The 22,519-nt window shown below is 39.3% G+C and overlaps 1 protein-coding gene across 4 annotated transcripts in view; it reads left to right on the top strand.

Moving 5' to 3' along the window:
* LOC131432822 (slit homolog 1 protein) overlaps positions 1–9,685 on the top strand; it is a 465,006-nt gene extending 455,321 nt beyond the window's left edge. For all 4 annotated transcript variants that reach the window (XM_058599361.1, XM_058599360.1, XM_058599358.1 and 1 more), the window contains 4 exons: positions 8,468–8,559; positions 8,626–9,147; positions 9,201–9,291; positions 9,353–9,685. In XM_058599361.1, coding sequence (XP_058455344.1) covers positions 8,468–8,559; positions 8,626–9,147; positions 9,201–9,291; positions 9,353–9,471 — 824 coding nt within the window. In that variant the 3' untranslated portion in view covers positions 9,472–9,685. The remainder of the gene's footprint in view (positions 1–8,467; positions 8,560–8,625; positions 9,148–9,200; positions 9,292–9,352) is intronic.
* Positions 9,686–22,519: the final 12,834 nt, after the last annotated feature.

Raw genomic sequence — 22,519 nt, 5'->3', positions numbered from 1 at the left:
ACCGGAAATAGTGGTCCAAAACTCCAAAACAAGACTCACTTGATTTGATCGATTCTTGCCAACAGGCTCAAACAAGAGTTCCTATAGACTCATAGGTTGCTGTTTAGTTTCATCCTGGCCCTACTTCTGGTTTCAGATCTATAGGGTAAAGGTGCGACGATGCAAAATAATGAAAAATTCTTATTAACTTGACATAACTATTTGCAAATTGAAAAGGTTATGTTAGTTCATACCCAAAAAAAGTTTCCTCTTTTATTCAAGATTTATAAAAAACGGTTTTTTTCACAGAATCTTCTAGTGATATTTTGGGAAATATAAGTTATATGAGAAAGGCATCATTACACCACTAGGTGGATAAAAAGAGGTTCTTTTTTGTTTTATAATGTATTTATCGTCAACAGTATTTCATTTGAATAATTAATTTCCTAATATATTGGTACTTCCCTTCCAACATAGCGTAGTAATGAAATTGAGGATGCCCTCAAAGGAAATCTTTTCCACTGGGTCCCCACTTTATGTTAATAATAAATTGCACACCAACACCCATGGGGTTGTTCGAGTCATTGATGTGGAACAAGGCAACCAAAATTTCCAATGATCGACATTTTCAATCAAACAGTTCAATCAATCGTCACACTTTTGAACTCGCAATTGCACGATAGTCTGCTTAGATTGATCTTTATTAGTCTCTGCTTGCATTTGTTTTGTTACCGACCAATTTACATCAATACCACAAATGTACGCAATTATATCTTTGTACATACTTGCGTTACCGATTTCGTTATTAAAGCTTCTTTACACCAAGCTTGTGTTACAGTTTTGTATGCACGCAGTTATTTTTATATCTTTAAATTTCTTCGCCATTACTACCATTCTGCGATTTCAGTTGAAGTGATAAACCTTTTCTCATTATTATCGAGTTCATCTTATATAAATTAGAAATTAATCTTAACCACTCAAAAGTTACCCTGGGGTAATAGAAAATTTCTCAGGTGGAAACGACATAACATGGAATTTCATCCGAGCTCGCATGACACAAGATCAGAACATACCAGTTAAAGCTTCAAATCGTTTTATAGCGCTTTTTGTCTTGCTGCCTAGCAACAACTTATCTATGGTATGCTACACGTAGGACTAAAATGTTAGCTATAACTTCGCTTGTATATACATATACATATATATATATATATATATATATATATATATATATATATATATATATATATATATATATATATATATATATATATATATATATATATATATATATATATATATATATATATATATATATATATATATATATATATATATATATATATATATATATGGATTCTCGTGCTTCCAACAGCTTCGCTTTTGCATCGATTGACAAATCAGATCTTCCATTCATATTTCGCTTACTCCTTCAAAACCGTACGTTATGGAAATCCGGTGTGCCGAAGAATTTAAGCTGGCAAAATATGACACTGCTAGTTATTAATAAATATTTCATTGATATATAAAAGAAATGACATGGCTATGAACACTCAATTCAATAAGTAGAAATATTTCCAATCAATTGGTGAAATACATTAAATTTCTGAAACCGAAAATATTTTTTGATGCCAAAATTCTTGGAATTGCATGAAACGTAGAGAAACACCTTGAAAATAATTTTTTTCGGAAAATTGACTTTTTGGGACTTGGCAAAAAATCTCAAAATTTGTCTCAGAAAGTCGATTTTATAAAAAAAATTTTTTTTAGATGATACTAAATTTTGACGTTTCATGCAATTTCAAGACTTTTGACATAAAACAAAATTTTTTTCGGGAAATCTCATGTACTCCTCCCTATGGTAATTTTTCAAGATCGAACATTTTCAAACCGTATCAGCTGTGTAGCACCCCTTACCTATGTCCGATTTAGCTCAAATTTTGCATGGGGAATTTTTTCGAGGTACTTAAACATTTTACAATAGAACTTATCTAAATTAGACGTGATTTCAAAGTATTTGCACCCTTATACACATTAGAGCGATGAAAAATAACGTGTTTTGTCGGTTACGTCACTAATATCATTATATCTCCGGAACCAAAAGTCACAGCCATTTGATATTCAAAATTGATCAATGACCTAATAATAGCCTTCAAACGAGTTTAAGCGTGTTAAAATCGGTTAAGACATCTTCGAGAAACTTGTACGGCAAAAAATCAACGCGTTTTGTCGGTTACGTCACTTATACCATCATATCTTCGGAACCCAAAGTCGCAATCATTTGATCTTCGAACTTGGTCAATGACCTAAAAGTAGCTTTCAAACGAGCCTAAGCTTGTTGAAATCGGATCAGCCATCACCGAGAAACTTGCGCGATAAAAAACCAACGCGTTTTGTCAGCTACGTCACTTGTAGGATCATATCTCCGGAACCAAAAACCACAGCCAATTGATCTTCAAGCTTGATTAATGGCCTAACAATAGCTTTCAAACATATCTAGGCTTGTTGAAATCGGTTCAGCCATCTCCGAGAAACTTGCGCGCTAAAAATAACACGTTTTGTCGGTTACTTCACTTATACAATCATATCTCCGGAACCAAATGTCACAGCCATTTGATCTTCGAACTCGATCAATGGCCCGACAGTAGCTTAGACACGAGCATAAGTTTGTTAAAATCGGTTCCCCCATCTCTGAGGAAATTGAGCGGTAAAAATATCTTCGAAAAGTGCCCACACATACACTTGCTGACTGCAGATCGTTTTTCGAATATACAGACTTTTGCAACCCTGTCTAAAGATATTTGAAATTTGGATCTGGCATCTCTGATATACATCCATATATATATATATATATATATATATATATATATATATATATATATATATATATATATATATATATATATATATATATATATATATATATATATATATATATATATATATATATATATATATATATATATATATATATATCCCGCGATCCCATTTCAACCAGAATATTAGTTGATTTTCTGAATTCGATTGGTTAAAATTTGGTACAACTAATCGATTGTTGTTTTAACTAAACTGTCATTTTTGTTTTTCGATTAGCAGAAACGAGGGTTGAAAAAAAATGCTGTCAATTAGTGAGGACGCATACCTTTCAATTTCAACAAATATTTTAGTTGAAATAACTGGTGTTGTTATTGAAACAAAATTCTGTTAGTTGAAAAATAAATCGATTTTATTTGTTTTAGACATTGCAAATAGTTGAATCAACTCTAACAATGTTATTGATTTGCAAAAATAATCAAAATATATTTACTGATACACGTCATGATCTATTTGAAATAAGTTCGGTATGTTGAAATTTATAAAATAAATATCGTTGTTAAAATATAAACAGTATTTTATATTGGCATGTAATATCATTAGGGATGGGAAAACCACCGATCACTGCTGATTTCAAGTGATCTTAACCAAGGAATAAATTATCATTACGAAATTAGAACTGATTTGATCTCTAAGTGATTTTGTTTTTTGTATGATCATGATCATGTCAAGTCGAGATCAGTGTAGTATCAAACAGCTGGAAGTAAAACAGTCTGCTGGAAGTAAATAATGATCGAATTTGAAGCATAAAATTTTTGCGCATACCTGAAAGATTACGAGATGATCATTCATTAACATTTTATAATTTGTCACCAAATCTTTTTCATCTTAAACAAGGTTAACTTTATCACAACACCGCTGTTAGATAAACACTTGTTATGGAATCATAAATTTGTCAAATCGAATGAACACAATTTCACCAAACGCTTTAACCATCGATGTTGTTTTCATTGACATTTTGACACGAACAGATTTCAACTAAAAAGTACGGGTGTGTAATGTCAGAGACATAACTGGATGTCGTGAATACGAATATGACACGCTTTATTTATGCTTCCGAATTCGAATTGGTAGTTCATCGATTGTTTGAATTGTGTAACTTTCCCCTCTTTCATTACTAGAAATTTAAACGATGCGCCTAGACTAAATTACACATTAGTTACATTAACCATTCTGAAACGCACTTATATACTATGAAATAAGCAGTATAGTTCTTTATAATAAAAAAATGGTGACGATTTGAGTTAGTTCAGCACGCAGCCTCTGAATTCTAAACCCATATTCCAGAACTAAGCTCTAAAACATGAAGACGATTTTTCGCCATGACTACCAGAATGGGTTTTATAGAGTACAGTAAAGTAAATTTCCGCATAATTCTTTAGGAGTATTATTATGGTTCTAAAAAGAACCGAATAGAAGAAGTCTGGAATAAAGAACTGGATCCTGAGTTCAAGAACTAAATTTAGAACCAATAACAGACTCAGAATCCAGTTTTAATTCTAGAATTGCAATCTCGAAACTCAAATTAGTTCCGGAATACAGTTCCAGAATCCAGTTTCAGCACACAGGCTCTGAATTTTAAACCTATATTGCGGAACTAAAATCTGAAAATTGAACTTCTCGTTACGACTACCGAAAACCAAATGAAGGCAGGTGCTCTCTCCGTCGCTGCTGGTTTCACTCCCGCGATGGCAGTCTTCTCGCCTTGATGGCCAGCAAGCGAATGAGAGTTGCGACCTGAGCGTTTGAGCTTTTAACCACGCAGAAGGCGCTCTCTCCGTCGCTGCTGGTTGAAGGTTTAACTCCCACGACGTCTGCTTCCATCGAACGCACGAAAAGAAAGAAATGATCGATTTTCACCACGGTTCCCCTTTTATACGCATTCAGTTGAAGATATGTGCCTGACTACCTCAAAATCGTCGTCCTTGCGCGAAAAACCCAAGCGAAAGTAAAGAGTTTTCCGCATTATTTTGAAATTTTGAGAAAACTTAATTTTTGAGTTATTTGTGGTTATCTCACACTGTTCAAAATATTATCCTAATTTCCTGATCATATTTTTGATGAAATGGTGAAAGAATTATGTTGCTACCATTAATACAAGTCGAGATATTCACGATTAAGTTCTGCCCATTCTTCCATATGGCTAGTTTTGAAAAGGCACCCCATAGTAAAGTAAGTCGTATTCACGACAAATAGTTGTTGATTTTGCATTGCGATTATTGTTTTGCTTTCAACTGTCTTCGGCATTTGACAGCATTCAAAACAACATATTTTTCAACTCCTTGAATATATGCAAATCAAAAACCATATTGGCTGAATCAAAAAGAAATTAGTTAAATCAACTGTCGCAAAAATCAAAAACTGCGATATCGCAATTTTATGATCGAAGGGTTCTCCTTGTATATTATATACCTTATGATAAAAAAAGAACCGGAATTTTATTAAAAAACGCAAAATTCCCATTTTTAATAAGTTTCTTCTTTATTATCGCCTTCAAAGTATTCTCCTCCTGCTTTTCCATACAAGTGTTATAGGCCGAAGGTATGGCCTTTAGTTCACGCAGCGAATTCTCTTTTATGGTCTCTATGGTCTCAAAACGCGTTCCCCGCAATTGCAATTTGAGTCTGGGGAAGAGGAAAAAGTCACACGGGGCCATATCTGGAGAGTACGGTGCTTGGTTGATGATATTGGTTGAGTTTTTGGCCAAAAACTGCGACACAACCAACGCTGTGTGAGCCGGCGCATTATCGTGGTGTAAAATCCATGAGTTTTCCATCCATAAGTCTGGCCTTTTTTTGCGAATGGCCTCACGCAAACGACGCATAACGGCACAATAATATTCCTTATTAACAGTTTGACCGTCCGCAAGGAATTCATAGTGCACCACACCACGAATATCGAAAAAAAACAGTCAGAATAACTTTGATTTTGGACCGACTTTGACGTTCTTTTTTCGGTTTCGGCTCGCCTTCGAAACGCCATTCGGTCGATTGTTGTGCGGTTTCGACGTCATATTCATAGATCCACACCTCATCACTAATTATGCTGCATTCGATGAATGTGGGGTCACTATCTGCGTTGGTAATCATCTCTTTGACCACATCAACACGACGCTGTTTTTGATTGAAATTCAGCTTTTTTGTCACTAGCCGAGAAGCGACCCGTTTCAGTTAAAATGTGTTCGGCTGATTCATAAGAGATGCCCAACAACACAGCAATCTCTCTAATCGGTACAGAACGATTTTGAAACACGATTTGCTTCGACGACTCAATGTTTTCTTCAGTAACAGATGTTGTTGGGCGGCCTGGGATCTCATCATGATCCAAGCTTGTACGACCAGCTTTGAAGCGTTTATACCACTCGTATGCCTGTGTTGTTCCTAGATACGATTCACCAAAGGCCTTTTCTAACAATTTCAATGTTTCGGAATACTTAAATCCATTTGCAACACAAAATTTGATGCACGCACGTTGTTCTAAATTTTCATCCATTATAAAAATCGCCACACGAAAATTTTTCAACTTCTTTGTATAGACGCCAAACAAAAACTAATTGTACGATATGCGTCAAAATTTGACAGAATGTGTATAAAAGTGTTGCCAACGTTGAGAGAATAAAAGTTTACCGATTGGATCAGCGCGAGAATTTTAAAATGAAAATTCTGGTTCTTTTTTATCATAAGGTATACTGCCTATACTCGCATATCAGTCCCATATCGATTTTCGCCATTTTTGAAGTAGCTTGAGGAATGAAATATATCCTCTATATACTCTCAGAAATTGCAATAAAAGTTGAGGGTTTGTTCGGCAAAATGTGACAAAATATCAACTCATGTCTGTCCCATATGCAAAATACCCGCATATCAGTCCCATTCAGTGCAAATTTCAATAATTTTATTTACTGAAATGTTGGAATAGTAAAGGTGTATTACCGATATTTCATGTAATAATACCATGATTTAGCATTAGGTAGCACAATATATCAAAAAATTAGGAAATAATATTTTAATCGTCTTTTTCTCGACTTGCCGATTTTCCCTATGGGACTGATATGCAAGTATGGGCAGTATATATATATATATCTATATATATATATATATATATATATATATATATATATATATATATATATATATATATATATATATATATATATATATATATATATATATATATATATATATATATATATATATATATATATATATATATATATATATATATATATATATATATATATAGAGAGAGAGAGAGAGAGAGAGATTTGTAGATTTAGGAAAACTTTGCATAGTTGTGTGGATATATGGTAATAATTCTAAAATCTGAAATGAACTGATTTATACAATGCACCATTTTTGCCTTTTTCTATGGCAAAGTATTAGAATTGCTAGAAATACTGAATTTCGAACGGAGCCTCGGAGATCCATAGTGTTACATACCATTCGACTCAGTTCGACCAGATCGGAAAATGTCTGTGTGTGTATGTGTGTGCACTTTTCGATGATGTTTTTACCGCTCAATTTTCTCAGAGATGGGTGAACCGATTTTAACAAACTTATGCTCGTGTCTAAGCTACTGTCGGGCTATTGATCGAGTTCAAAGATCAAATGGCTGTGACTTCTAGTTCCGGAGATATTATATTATAAATGACGTAACCGACAAAACGTGTTGTTTTTTTACCGCGCAAGTTTCTCGGAGATGGCTGAACCGATTTTAACAAATCTAGGCCCGTTTGATATCTATTATTAGGCCATTGATTGAGTTTGAAGATCAAATTGCTGTGACTTTTGGTTCCGGAGATATGATTGTATAAGTGACGTAACCGACAAAACGTGTTGTTTTTTTACCGTGCAAGTTCCTCGGAGATGGCTGATTCGAACAATAATTATTTTCAAGATGACACTAAATCTCGACGTTTCATGCAATTCTAAGAATTTTGGCATCAAAAAATATTTTCAGAAATTTAATGTATTTCACCAATTCATTGGAAATTGTTCTACCTATTGAATTGAATGTTCATAGCCCTGTCATTTCTTTTACATATCAATGAAATATTGATTAATAGCTAGCAGTGTCCTATTTTGCCAGCTTAAATTCTTCGGCACACCGGATTTCCATAAAGTAGATGACGGTTTTAAAGGAGTAAGCGAAATATCAATGGGAAAGTATCGCCCTGATTGGTCAATCGATGCAAAAGCGAAACTGCTGGAAGCACGCGAATCTATAAATATAAGCGAAATAATAGCCAACGTTTTAGTCCTACGTGTAGCATACCATAGAAAGGTTGTTGCTAGGCAGCAAGACAGAAAGCGCTATAAAACGATTTGAAGCTTTAATTGGTATGTTCTGATCTTGTGTCATGCGAGCTGGGATGAAATTCCATGTTATGTCGTTTCCACCTGAGAAAATTTCTATTCTTTATTTTATATTTTCCATCACATATATATACAATATATATATATATATATATATATATATATATATATATATATATATATATATATATATATATATATATATATATATATATATATATATATATATATATATATATATATATATATATATATATATATATATATATATAAATATATGAGTCTATATTTTTTTTACGCAGACGTGCTTTGTCATCCCAGTCCATGTGGCTCGAACACGAAATGCGAAGTAATAAACAGAATTCCAACATGTTCTTGCTTAGAGGGATTTATTGTAAGTAGAATTACATAAATTGAGCTAACGTACAACAGTGATTAGTTTTTGAATAAAACTTTCTAGGGCTCTCCATCAACAGGATGCCGTCACGAGTGTGAAAGTGACTTCGAATGTAGTCCGCAAGAATTTTGTTCTCATTTTAAATGCACTAGCGCATGTTCACAATGTGGCAAAGGAGCATCGTGCTCCCGAGTAACTCTTCACCGCGCAGTTTGTGAATGTCCTGAAGGGTATATTGGTAGTCCATACACTGAATGTCGAGCGGAATGCTATAGAGATCTTGATTGCCCCTTAATAAGACCAGTGTGTATTTATGGGACGTGTAAAAACCCCTGCGATGGTTCTTGTGGGATAAACGCAAACTGCAATCTTCGAGGAGTCACGCCAATATGCAGTTGTCCACGTGAAATGACAGGCAACCCATTTTTTCGTTGCCAACCGTTTACAAAAGAGGATTTATGCACGCCGAATCCCTGTGGCATCAACGCTATATGTACACCCGGTTACGACCGAAATAACCGTGAACGCCCTGTATGCTCTTGTTCCCCAGGTTACACCGGCAATGCTTTATTAAAATGCATTAAAGTAACTATTAGCTTCACATTTTAAACACATTGCGTAAACTGTTTAACTTTTAGGGAGAATGCCAGAGTGACGGTGAGTGTCCGGACCACAAAGCATGTATTCATTATCAGTGTATAGACCCTTGCAATAATCAATGTGGATCTGGTATGATGAAGCATGTTTAGAGTGCCAACTATGCATACTATGATTAAATTGTTCATTACAGGTGCTCAGTGCCAAGCAAAACAGCACATAGCTATTTGCACATGTCCTGTGGGTACCCAAGGAGATGCTCTAGTGACTTGTAAAGCTACTAAAACTTACCCTGTAGCGCAATTTAATTAAATTTCCGAAAATGGGGAAAATTCTTATGCGAAATCATTTATTTACATTATTATGGAAATTTGACAGTTATACTACATTTCTAACGAAAATTAATTCTAGGTGTCAACAAATATACGTGTACCAACATATTACGAGAACAACTAATAGTGATCTACTTAAGCATTATTACATTATTTGTATGAACGTTCGTTAATAAAACTATGTATTAACTGAATTACTTTTATTTCTATTGATTCTATTTTGTTCATGTTTCATTTCTAAGCCGCTCAAATTAGAAAGTGTTTGTTCAATTGGAAGTTACTGGATTAAGTATGTTCGCAGTAATGTATATATATATATATATATATATATATATATATATATATATATATATATATATATATATATATATATATATATATATATATATATATATATATATATATATATATATATATATATATATATATATATATATATATATATATATATATATAAATGTGTATGTTGCAGTTAGGCCCTTTTGTCGTGGAACTATCAAATTGGAAAAGGAATATTTCGAATCATTGGATTACTCGTAAATACTCCCATCCTCCACTTTTTGTCGCAGCAGCGGTGATATTAGCTACTCCAGCAAGTAAAATATAACATGGACAAAACTTGAATACCGGTATTATGATTAAGATTTTTTCAAAGCGAAAAAAAAATTAATTTTTTCTAACGTGTCAAAATAAGTCATGATATTTTTTATATATTTATGTTCAGAATTTGTTCAATTATATACCAAACGATAGATATTGAAATAAACTTTATGCATAGAACAAGTTTGATGTAAATCTAATATATTTTCGAAACGATATAATCTATTAAAGTAATGCGTTACCATATGGAAACGTTGGGGCCACTAAGGTCTGGGTTGATGAGAACAAAAAACCTGTTTTCATCCACCTAGTGGTGTAATGATGCCTTTCTCATATACATATAATATTGTGGTATTCTATTCGAAATTTTTCTATTCGATTTTGAAAGAAACCCAGTTGTTGTTTGTGTATAACATACATAACAAAACACTGCTTTGATTGCGTAGGTCATCCTTAAGAAAACAATGTGGATTCACTATTATATGCACTTCCGGCACCGGAACCCAAGAACCGGTATAATCAAAGTCGGTTCGTACGGCCACCAACTAACATGACGTACAAACTCTACTAGTACGCACTCTTAATTTCGATTCAAATATTTGTTGCATCCGAAAACATGCAGTAATTTTTGATAGGACCATAAGACCTTGCAATTGACCCTAAGATTGAAAATAATGGTTTAGAGTTTATAACATTTTTTAAGGTTTTTTCATTCGCCGGTTTAAGTGATGGTGTACAATATTGAACACACTTTACCTTATAACTCCAAAACCGAAAGTCGGATCCGGATGAAATTCAGGAATCCCGTATGGGACTGGGAGACCTTTCATTTGAATCTATGTTTGTGGAAATCGGTCAAACCATCGCTGAGAAGATGAGATCCATTTTGGTATATATGGCCACTATTTCCGGTACTTCCGGAACCGGATACGGGGAACCAGGATAGCCGGAATCGGTTTGTTTAGTTGTATACTGATAATGACTATCGATTTGTGTAGTTTTGAGACCAGTTTAAAAATTTTTTTACGTTTTTTGTTTCGCCGGTTTAAGTGACGGTGTACAATATTGAACACACTTTACCCTACAACATCGGAACCGGAAGTCGGATTCAACATTGTGGAAATCGGTCAAACCATCACTGAGAAAAGTTAGTGAGATACATTTTGGTAAATATGACCAATATTTCCGGTAGTTCCGGAACCGGATACCGGAAACCAGGATAGCCAGAATCGGTTTGTTTAGTTGCATATGACTATCGATTTGTGTAGTTTTGAGACCAGTTTAGAAATTTTTGTCTTTCTCATATAGAAAGGTTATGCAATCACTTGACAAACCGACTAGTAAAAATTATCATATACCATTCGACTCAGTTAATCGAGCTAAGCAATGTCTGTGTGTGATATGTGTGTGTGTGCGTATGTGTCAAATAATCTCACTAGGTTTTCTCATAGATGGCTGATTCGATTTTGACAAACTTAGATTCAAATGAAAGGTCTCGTGATCTCATGCGAAATTCCTGGATTTCATACGGATTCGAGCTCCGGTTCCGGAGTTATAGGGTAAAGTGTGTTCAATATTGTACACCGTCACTTAAACCGGCGATACAAAAAACGTAAAAAAATTTCTAAACTGGTCTTCAAACAACTCAAATCGATAGTCATTATCGGTAGGCAACTAAAGAAATCGATTCCGGCTATCATGGTTCTCGGTATCCGGTTCCGGAAGTACCGGAAATAGTGGTCATAAATACCAAAATGGATCTAACTCACTTTTCTCAGCGATGGTTTGACCGATTTCCAAAAACTAAGATTCAAATGAAAGGTATCCCGGTCCCATATGGAATTCCTGGATTTCATCCGGATTCAACTTCCGGTTCCGGAGTTATAGGGTAAAGTGTGTTCAATATTGTACACCGTCACTTAAACCGGCGAATCAAAAAACGTAAAAAAATTTCTAACTGGTTTCAAAGCAACACAATTCGATAGCCATTATCAGTAGGCAACTAAACAAACCGATTGCGGCTATACTGGTTCCCGGTATACGGTTCCGGAAGTACCGGAAATAGTGGTAATACATACCAAAATGGATCTAACTCACTTTTCTCAACGATGGTTTGACCGATTTCCACAAACTTTCCAACGCAACACAAATCGATCGTCATTATCAGCAGGCAACCAAACAAACCGATTTCGGCTATCCTGGTTCCCGGTATCCGGTTCCGGAAATAACCGGAAATAGTGGTCATATATACCTAAATAGATCTCACTCACTTTTCATAGCGATGGTTTGACCAATTTCCACAAACTTAGATTCAAATGAAAGGTTTTCTGGTTCCATACAGAATTCCTGAATTTCTTCCGAATCCGAATTCCAGCTCCGGAGTTATAGGGTAAAATGTGTTCAATATTGTACACCGTCACTTAAACCGGCGAAACAAAAAACGTAAAAAAATTTCTAAACTGGTCTCAAAACTACACAGATCGATAAATCGGTTCCCGATATCCGGTTCCGGAAGTACCGGAAATAGTGGTCACATATACCTAAATGGATCTCACTCACTTTTCTCAGCGATCGTTTAACCGATTTCCACAAACTTAAATTCAAATAATAGGTTTTCTGGTTCCATACGGAATTCCTGAATTTCATTCGAATTCCAGTTCCGGAGTTAAAGGTAGCGCTTCGCCGTGGTCAGGTCGAAGCGAGACAACTCACTGCTTCCTCTTGCTTTGTCGCCGAAATTTCACGCAAAATTGCAAATTTCTCCAATACTAGCCCGATTCACGAAAAATCAAAAACATAGGATTGTAGGTAAATGATCTAACTATGCATTTGGCGAAAAATACCAGCTAGAAAGCTTTTCTTTGGCGAGATTTCGTGCGAGTTTTGTTAAACATTTTGTTTTCTTTTTTCCTTTTCTCGCTATAAACAACTCGCATATGTAGGGATGTGTTACGTTTTCAACAAAGCGTCAAAGCTAGTAGCGATGAAAATCATTACTGATTTCTGGTTCTACTGAAACGCGAATAGAAATTATTTTACAAAGTAGTAACACTTACAGACATTTTCTACTCATCTATATTCAACGTTTACGCAGAGAGAACGGACAACGAAAACAAAAGAAATGTTGTTAGCGTCTACCGCATGTGGCATTTTGCACAACCCAATGTATGCGTTGACATTGTGTGCGTGCGAAAGAATAAGGAAAAACTCATTTAATTTTTAAAACTCGCACGAAATCTTTCGATAAAAACGTTCATCAGGCACATTTTATATACGAATCGATACGAATTTTCTCACAATTTTGGGTAAAGTGCGTGAAACCCCGGGATAGGCAGCGAACTTCCGTGACCACGGCGAAGCGCTACCTTAAAGGGTAAAGTGTGTTCTATATTGTACACCGTCACTTAAACCGGCGAAACAAAAAACGTAAAAAAAATCTAAACTGGTCTCAAAACTACACAAATCGATAGTCATTATCAGCAGGCACTAAACTAGCCGATTTCGGCTATCCTGGATCCCGGTATCCGGTTCCGGAAGTATCGGAAGTAGTGGTCACATAGACCTAAATGGATCTTACTCACTTTTCTCAGCGATGGTTTGACCGATTTCCACACACTTAGATTCAAATAAAAGGTCTTCTGGTTCCATACGGAATTCCTGAATTCCATCTGAATTCGAAATTCAGTTCCGTGTTATAGGGTAAAGTGTGTTCAATATTGTACACCGTCACTTAAACCGGCGAAACAAAAAACGTAAAAAAATTTATGAGCTGGTCTCAAAACTACACAAATCGATAGTCATTATCAGTAGGCAACTAAACAAACCGATTTCGGCTATCCTTTTTCCCGGTATCTGGTTTCGAAAGTACCAGAAATAGTGGTTATACATACCAAAATGGATCTCACTCACTTTTCTCAGCGATGGTTTGACCGATTTCCACAAACTTAGATTCAAATCAAAGGCTTTCCGGTCCCATACGAATTTTCGCAATTTCATTCAGATCCGACTTCCGGTTTCGGAGTTATAGGATATAGTGTGTTCAATATTGTACACCGTCACTTAAACCGACGGAACAAAGGGACCAAGAGGCATTGATAGCGCGGCTAGAGGGTGGCGGAAAGTCGGAAAAGTGTTCTCAAACAGAACCCTTCACCTTCGATACCGATAAAAAACAGGAGGCGGTCGACTATGCGGAACAAACAGCGCCGGAAAGGCGCCAGGGATTCTCCAGGAAATAAACGCCTGACTCCCAAGGCCAAAAGGAGCAAAGACCATGGCGGAAATGATGGGGCGAAGGAACGTGGCGAGGGGCTCAACCCAAACCTCGGCACTCGACCCCCGGATCCGAATCAAGTAAGCGAACCCGACGAGAATCCATGGGTGAAAGTCGCCAAGAAGAAAAGGGTCCCAAAAGATGCTGGGCCCATTCCCGCGAGGAGGGCTAGGGACAAAGGTGAGGCTTTGTTGGTTAAGGTCGACAAAGAGAAGTACACCGACGTGCTCAAGGCTATGCGGAGTGAGGCAAAGCTAGCCGAGCTTGGCAAAGAGGTTCGCAGCATCCGTCGTACGAAGACGGGAGAGATGCTGCTCGAGCTTAAAAAGGGAGCTCAGGTGGGCGGAACGGAGCTTGTTGCGCTTGCCCAACAAGTCCTGGGCGCTACGACCGAAGTTAGAGCCCTGCGTAACGAGATTGCACTCCAGTGCAAACGGTCGGATGAAATCGCCACCGCAGAAGAACTGGCTCTTCCATCAAGGAGCAAGGAGATGCGGATGTCCCACAGGAATCCACCCGTTTGAGAAAAGGACCACAGGGCACCCAGACAGCTACATTTAAGCTATCGGCCACGGATGCTAATAAGGTCGTTAAAGTGGGCAGGCTAAAGGTCGGATGGTCGGTATGCCCAGTGACCACTTACCAACCGCCGGCGGTTGACATGTGCTTCAGGTGTTTCGAACCTGGCCACAAGTCGTGGAACTGCCCAGACCGGAGCAACCTCTGCAAGCGTTGCGGCGGCGAGGGACACAAGGCGTATGCATGCGAACGAACGCCACGTTGCATGCTATGCGCGAGCAAGAAGTTGGCCACAAACCACGTCATGGGCGGACCTACTTGTTTAACAAGTGGATGGAGTAAAACAACATGCAAGTAGTACAGCTGAACCTAAATCACTGTGCAGCTGGCCAGCAATTGCTGCACCAGTCAGTGACGGAATGGGGCATTGATGTCGCGATTCTCTCGGATCCCTATCACACACCGGTAGATAACGGGAACTGGGTGTCGGACCAATCCAAGACGGTGGCGATCTTGACGACTGGTCGATACCCAGTGCAAGAGGTGGTGAAAACACAAGCGCAGGGAGTAGCTATAGCTAAGGTAAACGAGGTTTACTATTGTAGCTGCTACGCTCCACCGAGATGGGCAATAGACCAGTTCACTCGGATGGTCGACATGTTGACCGCAGACCTGGTGGGTCGGAAGCCGGTAGTGATAGCCGGAGACTTCAACGCCTGGGCAACGGCTTGGAGCAGCCGCTTCACCAATAGGAGAGGACAGACGTTACTGGAGGCCCTCGCCAAGTTGGACGTCGTGTTAGCGAATGATGGACTGAAAAGTACCTTCCAGCGGAACGGAGTTGAGTCGTTTATCGACCTGACTTTCTGTAGTCCCAGCCTAACTGGAGATCTTAATTGGAGAGTTGATGGTGGCTACACCCATAGCGACCATCTAGCCATTCGCTACACGATCGGCCAATTGACGAGAAGCACAAGGAGGAGTAATACTCCCAAAACTCTAGAGTTGAAGGTGACTAACTTCGACCGTGAAACGTTTTGCGCTGCCCTTGAGTTGGAGGAGCACAACGCGAACCTGAGAGGGGACGAGTTGGTCGCTATCTTGTCACGGGCGTATGATGCGACGATGCCTAGGAAGGCTCAACCGAGGACCAACAGCCCACCGGTCTACTGGTGGAACGAGCAAATTGCACGTCTTCGCGCATCCTGCCTCAGGGCTAGAAGAAGGATGCAAAGAGCTCGATCAGCGGAGATGAGGATGGAGAGGAACACGGCGTTCAAAACGGCGAAGTTAGCACTAAACAAGGCCATCAGCGCAAGCAAAAGAACCTGTTTCGACCAGCTATGCGAGGGAGCCAACTCCAACCCATGGGGCGATGCCTACAGGATGGTAATGACCAAAAAGAGAGGGGCGCTAGCACCCCCTGAACGTAGTTCGGCGAGGTTGAAGGAAATCATAACGGTTCTTTTTCCCCACCACGACACGTCCACCTGGCAGCCAGCTCCGCTACCAGCGAACGAAGTTGAAAAGGTGACGAACGAGGAGTTGCTCACTGCGGCGAGATCGCTCGATACAAAGAAAGCCTCGGGGCCAGACGGTATCCCGAACGTGGCTCTAAAGGCGGCTATAATGACAAAACCGGACATGTTCAGGGAGGTCATACAGAGATGTCTAAACAAGCGTATGTTCCCAAACATTTGGAAAAGGTAAAGGTTGGTACTATTACCGAAACCTGGGAAACCCCCAGGGGATTCTTCGGCGTATAAACCAATCTGTCTGATCGACACTGTGGGTAAGCTCCTTGAGAAAATCATCCTCAACAGGCTAGCCCCCTTCATAGAGGAGGCAGGAGAACTATCCAGCCATCAGTACGGGTTTCGCAGAGGCAGGACGACGGCGGATGCCATAACATAGGTGGTAACCACGGCGGAGGTAGCTATACAGCGCAAACGACGAGGAATCCGCTACTGTGCGGTAGTAACGCTAGACGTTAAGAACGCGTTCAATAGTGCTTGCTGGGCAGAAATTGCTGATTCCCAACTTCGACTAGGAGTACCGGAAGGGCTGTACAAGATTCTGGAAAGCTACTTCCAGAACCGAGTATTGCTCTACGAGACCGATGAGGGCACACGTAGCACTCCAATCACGGCTGGAGTACCACAGGGATTTATCTTGGGCCCGATCCTGTGGAATATAATGTACGATGGAGTACTGACTCCCTCCGGGAGTCAAGATTGTCGGGTTCGCGGACGACGTCACGCTGACAGTCTACTGCGAATCCATCGAAGAGGTCGAACTGAGTGCATCACACTCAATCTGCTTGGAGGAGGACTGGCTGCGTAGCAGGAAACTGCAACTCGCGCACCACAAAACAGAGGTGATGGTGGTAAACAACCGCAAATCGGAACAGGAGGCCTGCGTGGTTGCAAGTATGATGCCTATCGGCCTGATAGTGAAGGAAGACGCGGAGCGCTACAGCATGCGAGGAGACAGGAACGCCCGTAGGGCCTCCAAAGCCGCTTCTCTACGCAGATGGCAACAAGAGTGGGACAGCTCAACCAAGGGCAGGTGGACACATCGGCTCATACCTAGGGTCTCGAGTTAGTTAGATTGACCTCACGGAGAAGTGAACTTCGGCCTGACGCAATTCCTCACAGGTCACGGGTGCTTCAGATGGTACCTCCACAGGTTCGGCCACGCGACATCCCCTGTATGTCCTGGCTGCCCAGACGAGATCGAGACGGCTGAACACGTCTTGTTCGCATGTTCGCGGCTCAAAGGAATGAGCTACTGGAGGCATGTGGCATAGACACCACACCGGAAAACCTGATCCAGAGAAGAAACCTGATCCAGAATCGTAGAGAACTGGAACGCAGTGTCGACCGCGGCATCCCAAATTGCGGGTATATTGCAGCGGAAATGGAGTGCGGATCAACAACAGGCAGCCGCGACCGCTAGCCGCGTAGTAGGCTCAAGAGGGTTCAGCGAATAAACGTCGGTCCGGGAGAACCTTCTTCGCCGGGAAGCTCTTCGTCGGAGTAGTCTAGATCCATCGTCGGGGACTAGATGAGTAGTACGTACGTAAAACTGCTAGGATCGTCGGGGCGCCAGTGAACCGGAAGCTATCCTCCAACCGGAATCACTGGATCGACCCAGGCATCCTCTCGGTCGGGCGTTAACGGGTATCGAAAGCGTCGGTTTTGGGAGGGCCTCCTTCGTCGGGGAACTTTCCGTCGGTGTAGGCTAGATTCTTCGGCGGGGGCTAGTCGAGTAGCCGCCACAACACCGATTCGAGTCGTCGAGGCGCCAGCGAACCGGAAGTCATGCTCCAACCGGAATCGCGGGACCGACCTCGGCACTCCATCGGGTGTCCCGTGTGGTGTAAGAGACTCGGTGTCGAGAGATTCTCCTTCGCCGGGGAACTTTCCGTCGGAGTAGTCTAGATCCTTTGTCGGGGACTAGATGAGTAGATCGTCGCGTGGTACCGCTAGGATCGTCTGAGCGCCAGTGAACCGGAAGTCACGCTCCAACCGGAATCATTGGATCGACTTAGCATCCTTTCGGTCGGGTCGTAGACGCGTACCGTAAGCGTCGGTTCGGGAGGACTTCCCTCGTCGGGGAACCCTCCGTCGGTGTAGACTAGATCTTTTGGCGGAGACTAGTCGAATAGTTCTGCGACGTAGCATCAGTTTTGGGTCGTCGAGGCGCCAGTGAACACGAAGTTACCCTCCAGCCGGCATCACTGGACCGACCTCGTCATCCAACTGGTCGATCCCTCGAGAGCAGGATGCTGATCCCCATTCTGTATAAATCTGGGGAGGGTGAGCACTAATAGCCTTCCCCCCGAAGTCATACCTAGCGGTGGTGCCGGGGAGGTAGGGTTGGAGATCCAAGGAGTTTTAGTGGGTAGTTCCAATCAACAGTTGGGTAGTCCTGTGGAGAGTCCTACACTCCGTGCGTAAATGCATTTCACCTTGTAAAAAAAAGACATTGCTCAGCTCGATTAACTGAGTCGAATGGTATATGACACAGAGATGTCGCTTTTTCGAGTAATTGCATAACCTTTCTATATGAGAAAGGCAAGAAACCATTTTACATGCATTTTTTCGTGCATATGCTTGTGTGTTTCTTTATTTGTTTACATTTCAAACAGAAAATTATCATTGAAGAATGCCGTCGACTATTTAGAACAACTAATCGAAGAAGACGAGGATGAAGATATTATGCGAGATATTGATTGCTTTTACATTGAACCTCCCGAAAATGACGGCAATATTAGTGGTGAAGACGAAACCAATGAAAATGAAGGAGGTACAATCGATGTACTATCACGCAATTAGTTGAATGCCGGTTGTGAGTTGGTTCTACGAAACGGTGTACACACTAAAACACTTAATATTGAAGAACCACTAGAAAACGAGATTGATATTGTTGAATATGTTCTCGATGATGTTATGAATGAATCAACATACAATTTATCAAATAATCAACCATGTCAAATGATTGAGCATGTATAATGGACGTTTCAAATGGAGAAGATGAGCAAGAAATAGTAGTGAAAACTGTTCAATTGCCCGGCATTGAGCCCTTGGTCAATCGATTGAGAAAAACATCTTCCATTCAATCGAACGTTCCGTTGTCCCCCTCGAACAAGTTTTATGTGGCGAAAACAAGGCGAAAGAGCTGCCCTTCCAGTTTTTCCTGAACCGAATTTCGACGATTGCCACGATGTACATTCTCATGAGCTATTTGAACGATTTTTTGACGATGATTTGCTGCAACATATTTGTGATTGCTCAGAACGATATTCCGTGCTGTATTTTCAGAAACCAGTCTCCGTTACGGTTCCAGAGTTGCGTGCTTTCATCGGCATTCTATTGGTGGCAGGATATAATACAGTTTCGAACATCAAAGCATACTGGAATAGCTCAGCTGATCTCCACAATGAAATAATATTTCAGACGATGCGACGCAACAGATTCCAAGAAATACTTCGTGCGTACAGGAACAATGCGAGAAAATCGGATCGTCGAAAGTAGCCCAGTCACAAGGAAAAAGATGTTGAAAAAACAATTTCAAACGTGAAATTGCAATATTCTATTGCATACATTATGGTTCACCTCCGATTTAAATTGGTCCACGAAAACAGCGACGTAAGGAAGACATCATCCGGAACCTTCCCGACAAGACGACGTTACACTGGAGACTTGCAAATCTTCTGTTCGCACAATTTGCAAGAAATGCAATGTTGGCCTTTGTGTGCCATGTTTCGCAGAATACCATACTGGTAGCACACCGATTGATCGGTCCCGTAGTGGCACACCACACGCTGAATAATTTTGTACTTCATTTTTTTGTATTTGTCCTTTTAATACTTTAAAAAATCATTTTTATGTATTTAAAAATAAAATAAAAGTGCATTTTGATATTTTCCCAATGATATACTTTATGATTTTCCATTGAGAAAAAAAAACTTGTTTACCTTGACACGGTCCCTAGAGGTCCCAACGTTACCGTATGGTTACGTTCGGAAAATTGCAATAACTAGTTTTCCCGGCCCTAAAAATTTGAACCAAACATTTTTCCGGAATCTACATTCAAAAATCTACAATCCCTGAAATTTTCATAAAAAAATAGTTCTGGGACCTACCGGGTTAAGGTGAAATGTACTCTCAAAAAAGACGGTCAAAATTTTAAGCGCTTGAGTTGACCGAATCGTCGCACAAAACATAACAAGAAAAACCGACACATCAGTCGGTGTTGAACAGTCGTTCGCAACGCACGCGTATAGCTCTTGACTCTTGGAATTTATTTCTGGCTATCTAGAGTTTCATTGATTCAAGGCTTCAGTCTTTTTCAAGGCTACCTGAATCACTAACAGTCTTTTTAAAGACTAACAATTAGTCAGCCTTTCTCAAGGCTATACAAAGAGTGATATTAGAGTGACTAAGTGATACAAAGAGTGATATTAGAGTGACTAAGAAATTAATCAGTCTTTTTTAAGGCTAGCTATTCAAAGAACTATTCTTCGAACTAATCAGTCTTTATCAGGACTTCTCAAAACTAGGAGTCTAATCGAAGACTAATTTTGCCTAATTAATTTAATTTAAAATTTCATTCATTTCAAAAATGCCTACGTCCAAACGGAAAGGCAACAAACCTAAGGCTAAAAATAATTCAATACGGAATAAATCACACTCCGTTATTGAACATATTTCTAATAACATTCACGATCTTATAGAATCTGAATGTAAAAATAAAAGACAACGGACGGATTTCCCTTCCGTTGATCCTATGCCGTCTAACAATATTTACGAGACTCTTTCTGAATCCGATTGTAGCGACATATAAGAAAATTCTTCAAAAATTCCCAAAATGGACGCATGTCGTTCTGGGAAGAAACATCAATCTATGCCACCAGTGACGGTGATGATTTCCGACTTCAAAGCATTCCGTGCTGAGCTTTCTATTTTACTCCCGGAAGTAAAAGTCTCATTTCAAATCGGACAAAGAGGAGAATGTCGAGTCTTGGTTGATGGATTGGAAGATTACGAACGTCTTATTCGATATTTGTCCGAGAAACTTCATAAATTTTATTCATATGACCATTCAAGGCTGTCTTGAAAGGCTGATCAAATGATCAAAGTACTGATGAAATTAAAAATGAACTAAAAGAATTGCTTGGTTTTGCCCCTTCCCAGGTACTACTTATGAAAAAAGAGCGAATGGTACTTCTAAACCTCGCTCTGGAGTTTCCCATGAACTTTACCTAATACACTTCAATCGAAGTGATGTAAACAATTTGAATACTTTAGAAAAAGTACGTTCCATTTCCCACATTCAAATTCATTGGGAACATTATAAACTGCATGATGGTATTGCAAACTTAACGCAATGTCGTCGTTGTCAAGGCTTCGGCCATGGAACCAAAAATTGTCATATGGATATACGGTGTTTGAATTGTGGTAAATCGCATTCGAAAGACGTTTGTCCAATGAATGAAACCACTGATAAATATTCATGTTCAAATTGCGATGGAAATCATAAATCCAATCGTTTGAAATGTCCTGTCAGGGAAAAAAATTTAAACGCTCGTTCGTTTAGACAACAAGTCAAATCAACGACTTTAAATTATAGAACATATCTGAAAATCAAAAAACCGTTACAAATGCCACGCCTAATTCTTCTAAGGCACTTATTTTTTCGAATTTAAAACAAAAAACAGGTACGCCTGCCAATTCGTCTTCTAACGAAAACAATTTATTGACAGGTAGATCGACCTCGTCATCTTCTTCTTCTTCTAATATCAGTTATGCTAGTATAACAGGTAGAAATCTACCACTCAATTCTTCTAATGTAAATAATCAAAACACCGAACCGCCTTGCAGTTCATCTTCTAACAAAAACAATTTATTAATAGGCAGATCGGCCATATCATCTTCATCTAATGGCAGTCTACCTACAAATATTCCTTCAATGCCATTCGCTTCTTTAAATGAAGTTGATTTAGGCTATATAACCGAAAATAAAATGATCTGCCTACAAGATCAACTTCAAGAATCAAGTGATCATCCGAATGAATTCGACTTCATCACTTTTTGAAACATTTCAAATCGGATGGCAATTCGAAAATAAT

This window comes from Malaya genurostris, chromosome 2 (assembly GCF_030247185.1).
Source record: "Malaya genurostris strain Urasoe2022 chromosome 2, Malgen_1.1, whole genome shotgun sequence".
Taxonomy (NCBI): domain Eukaryota; kingdom Metazoa; phylum Arthropoda; class Insecta; order Diptera; family Culicidae; genus Malaya; species Malaya genurostris.
Note: the sequence above shows the minus strand (reverse complement) of the source record. Positions and strands in the feature narration are given on the sequence as shown.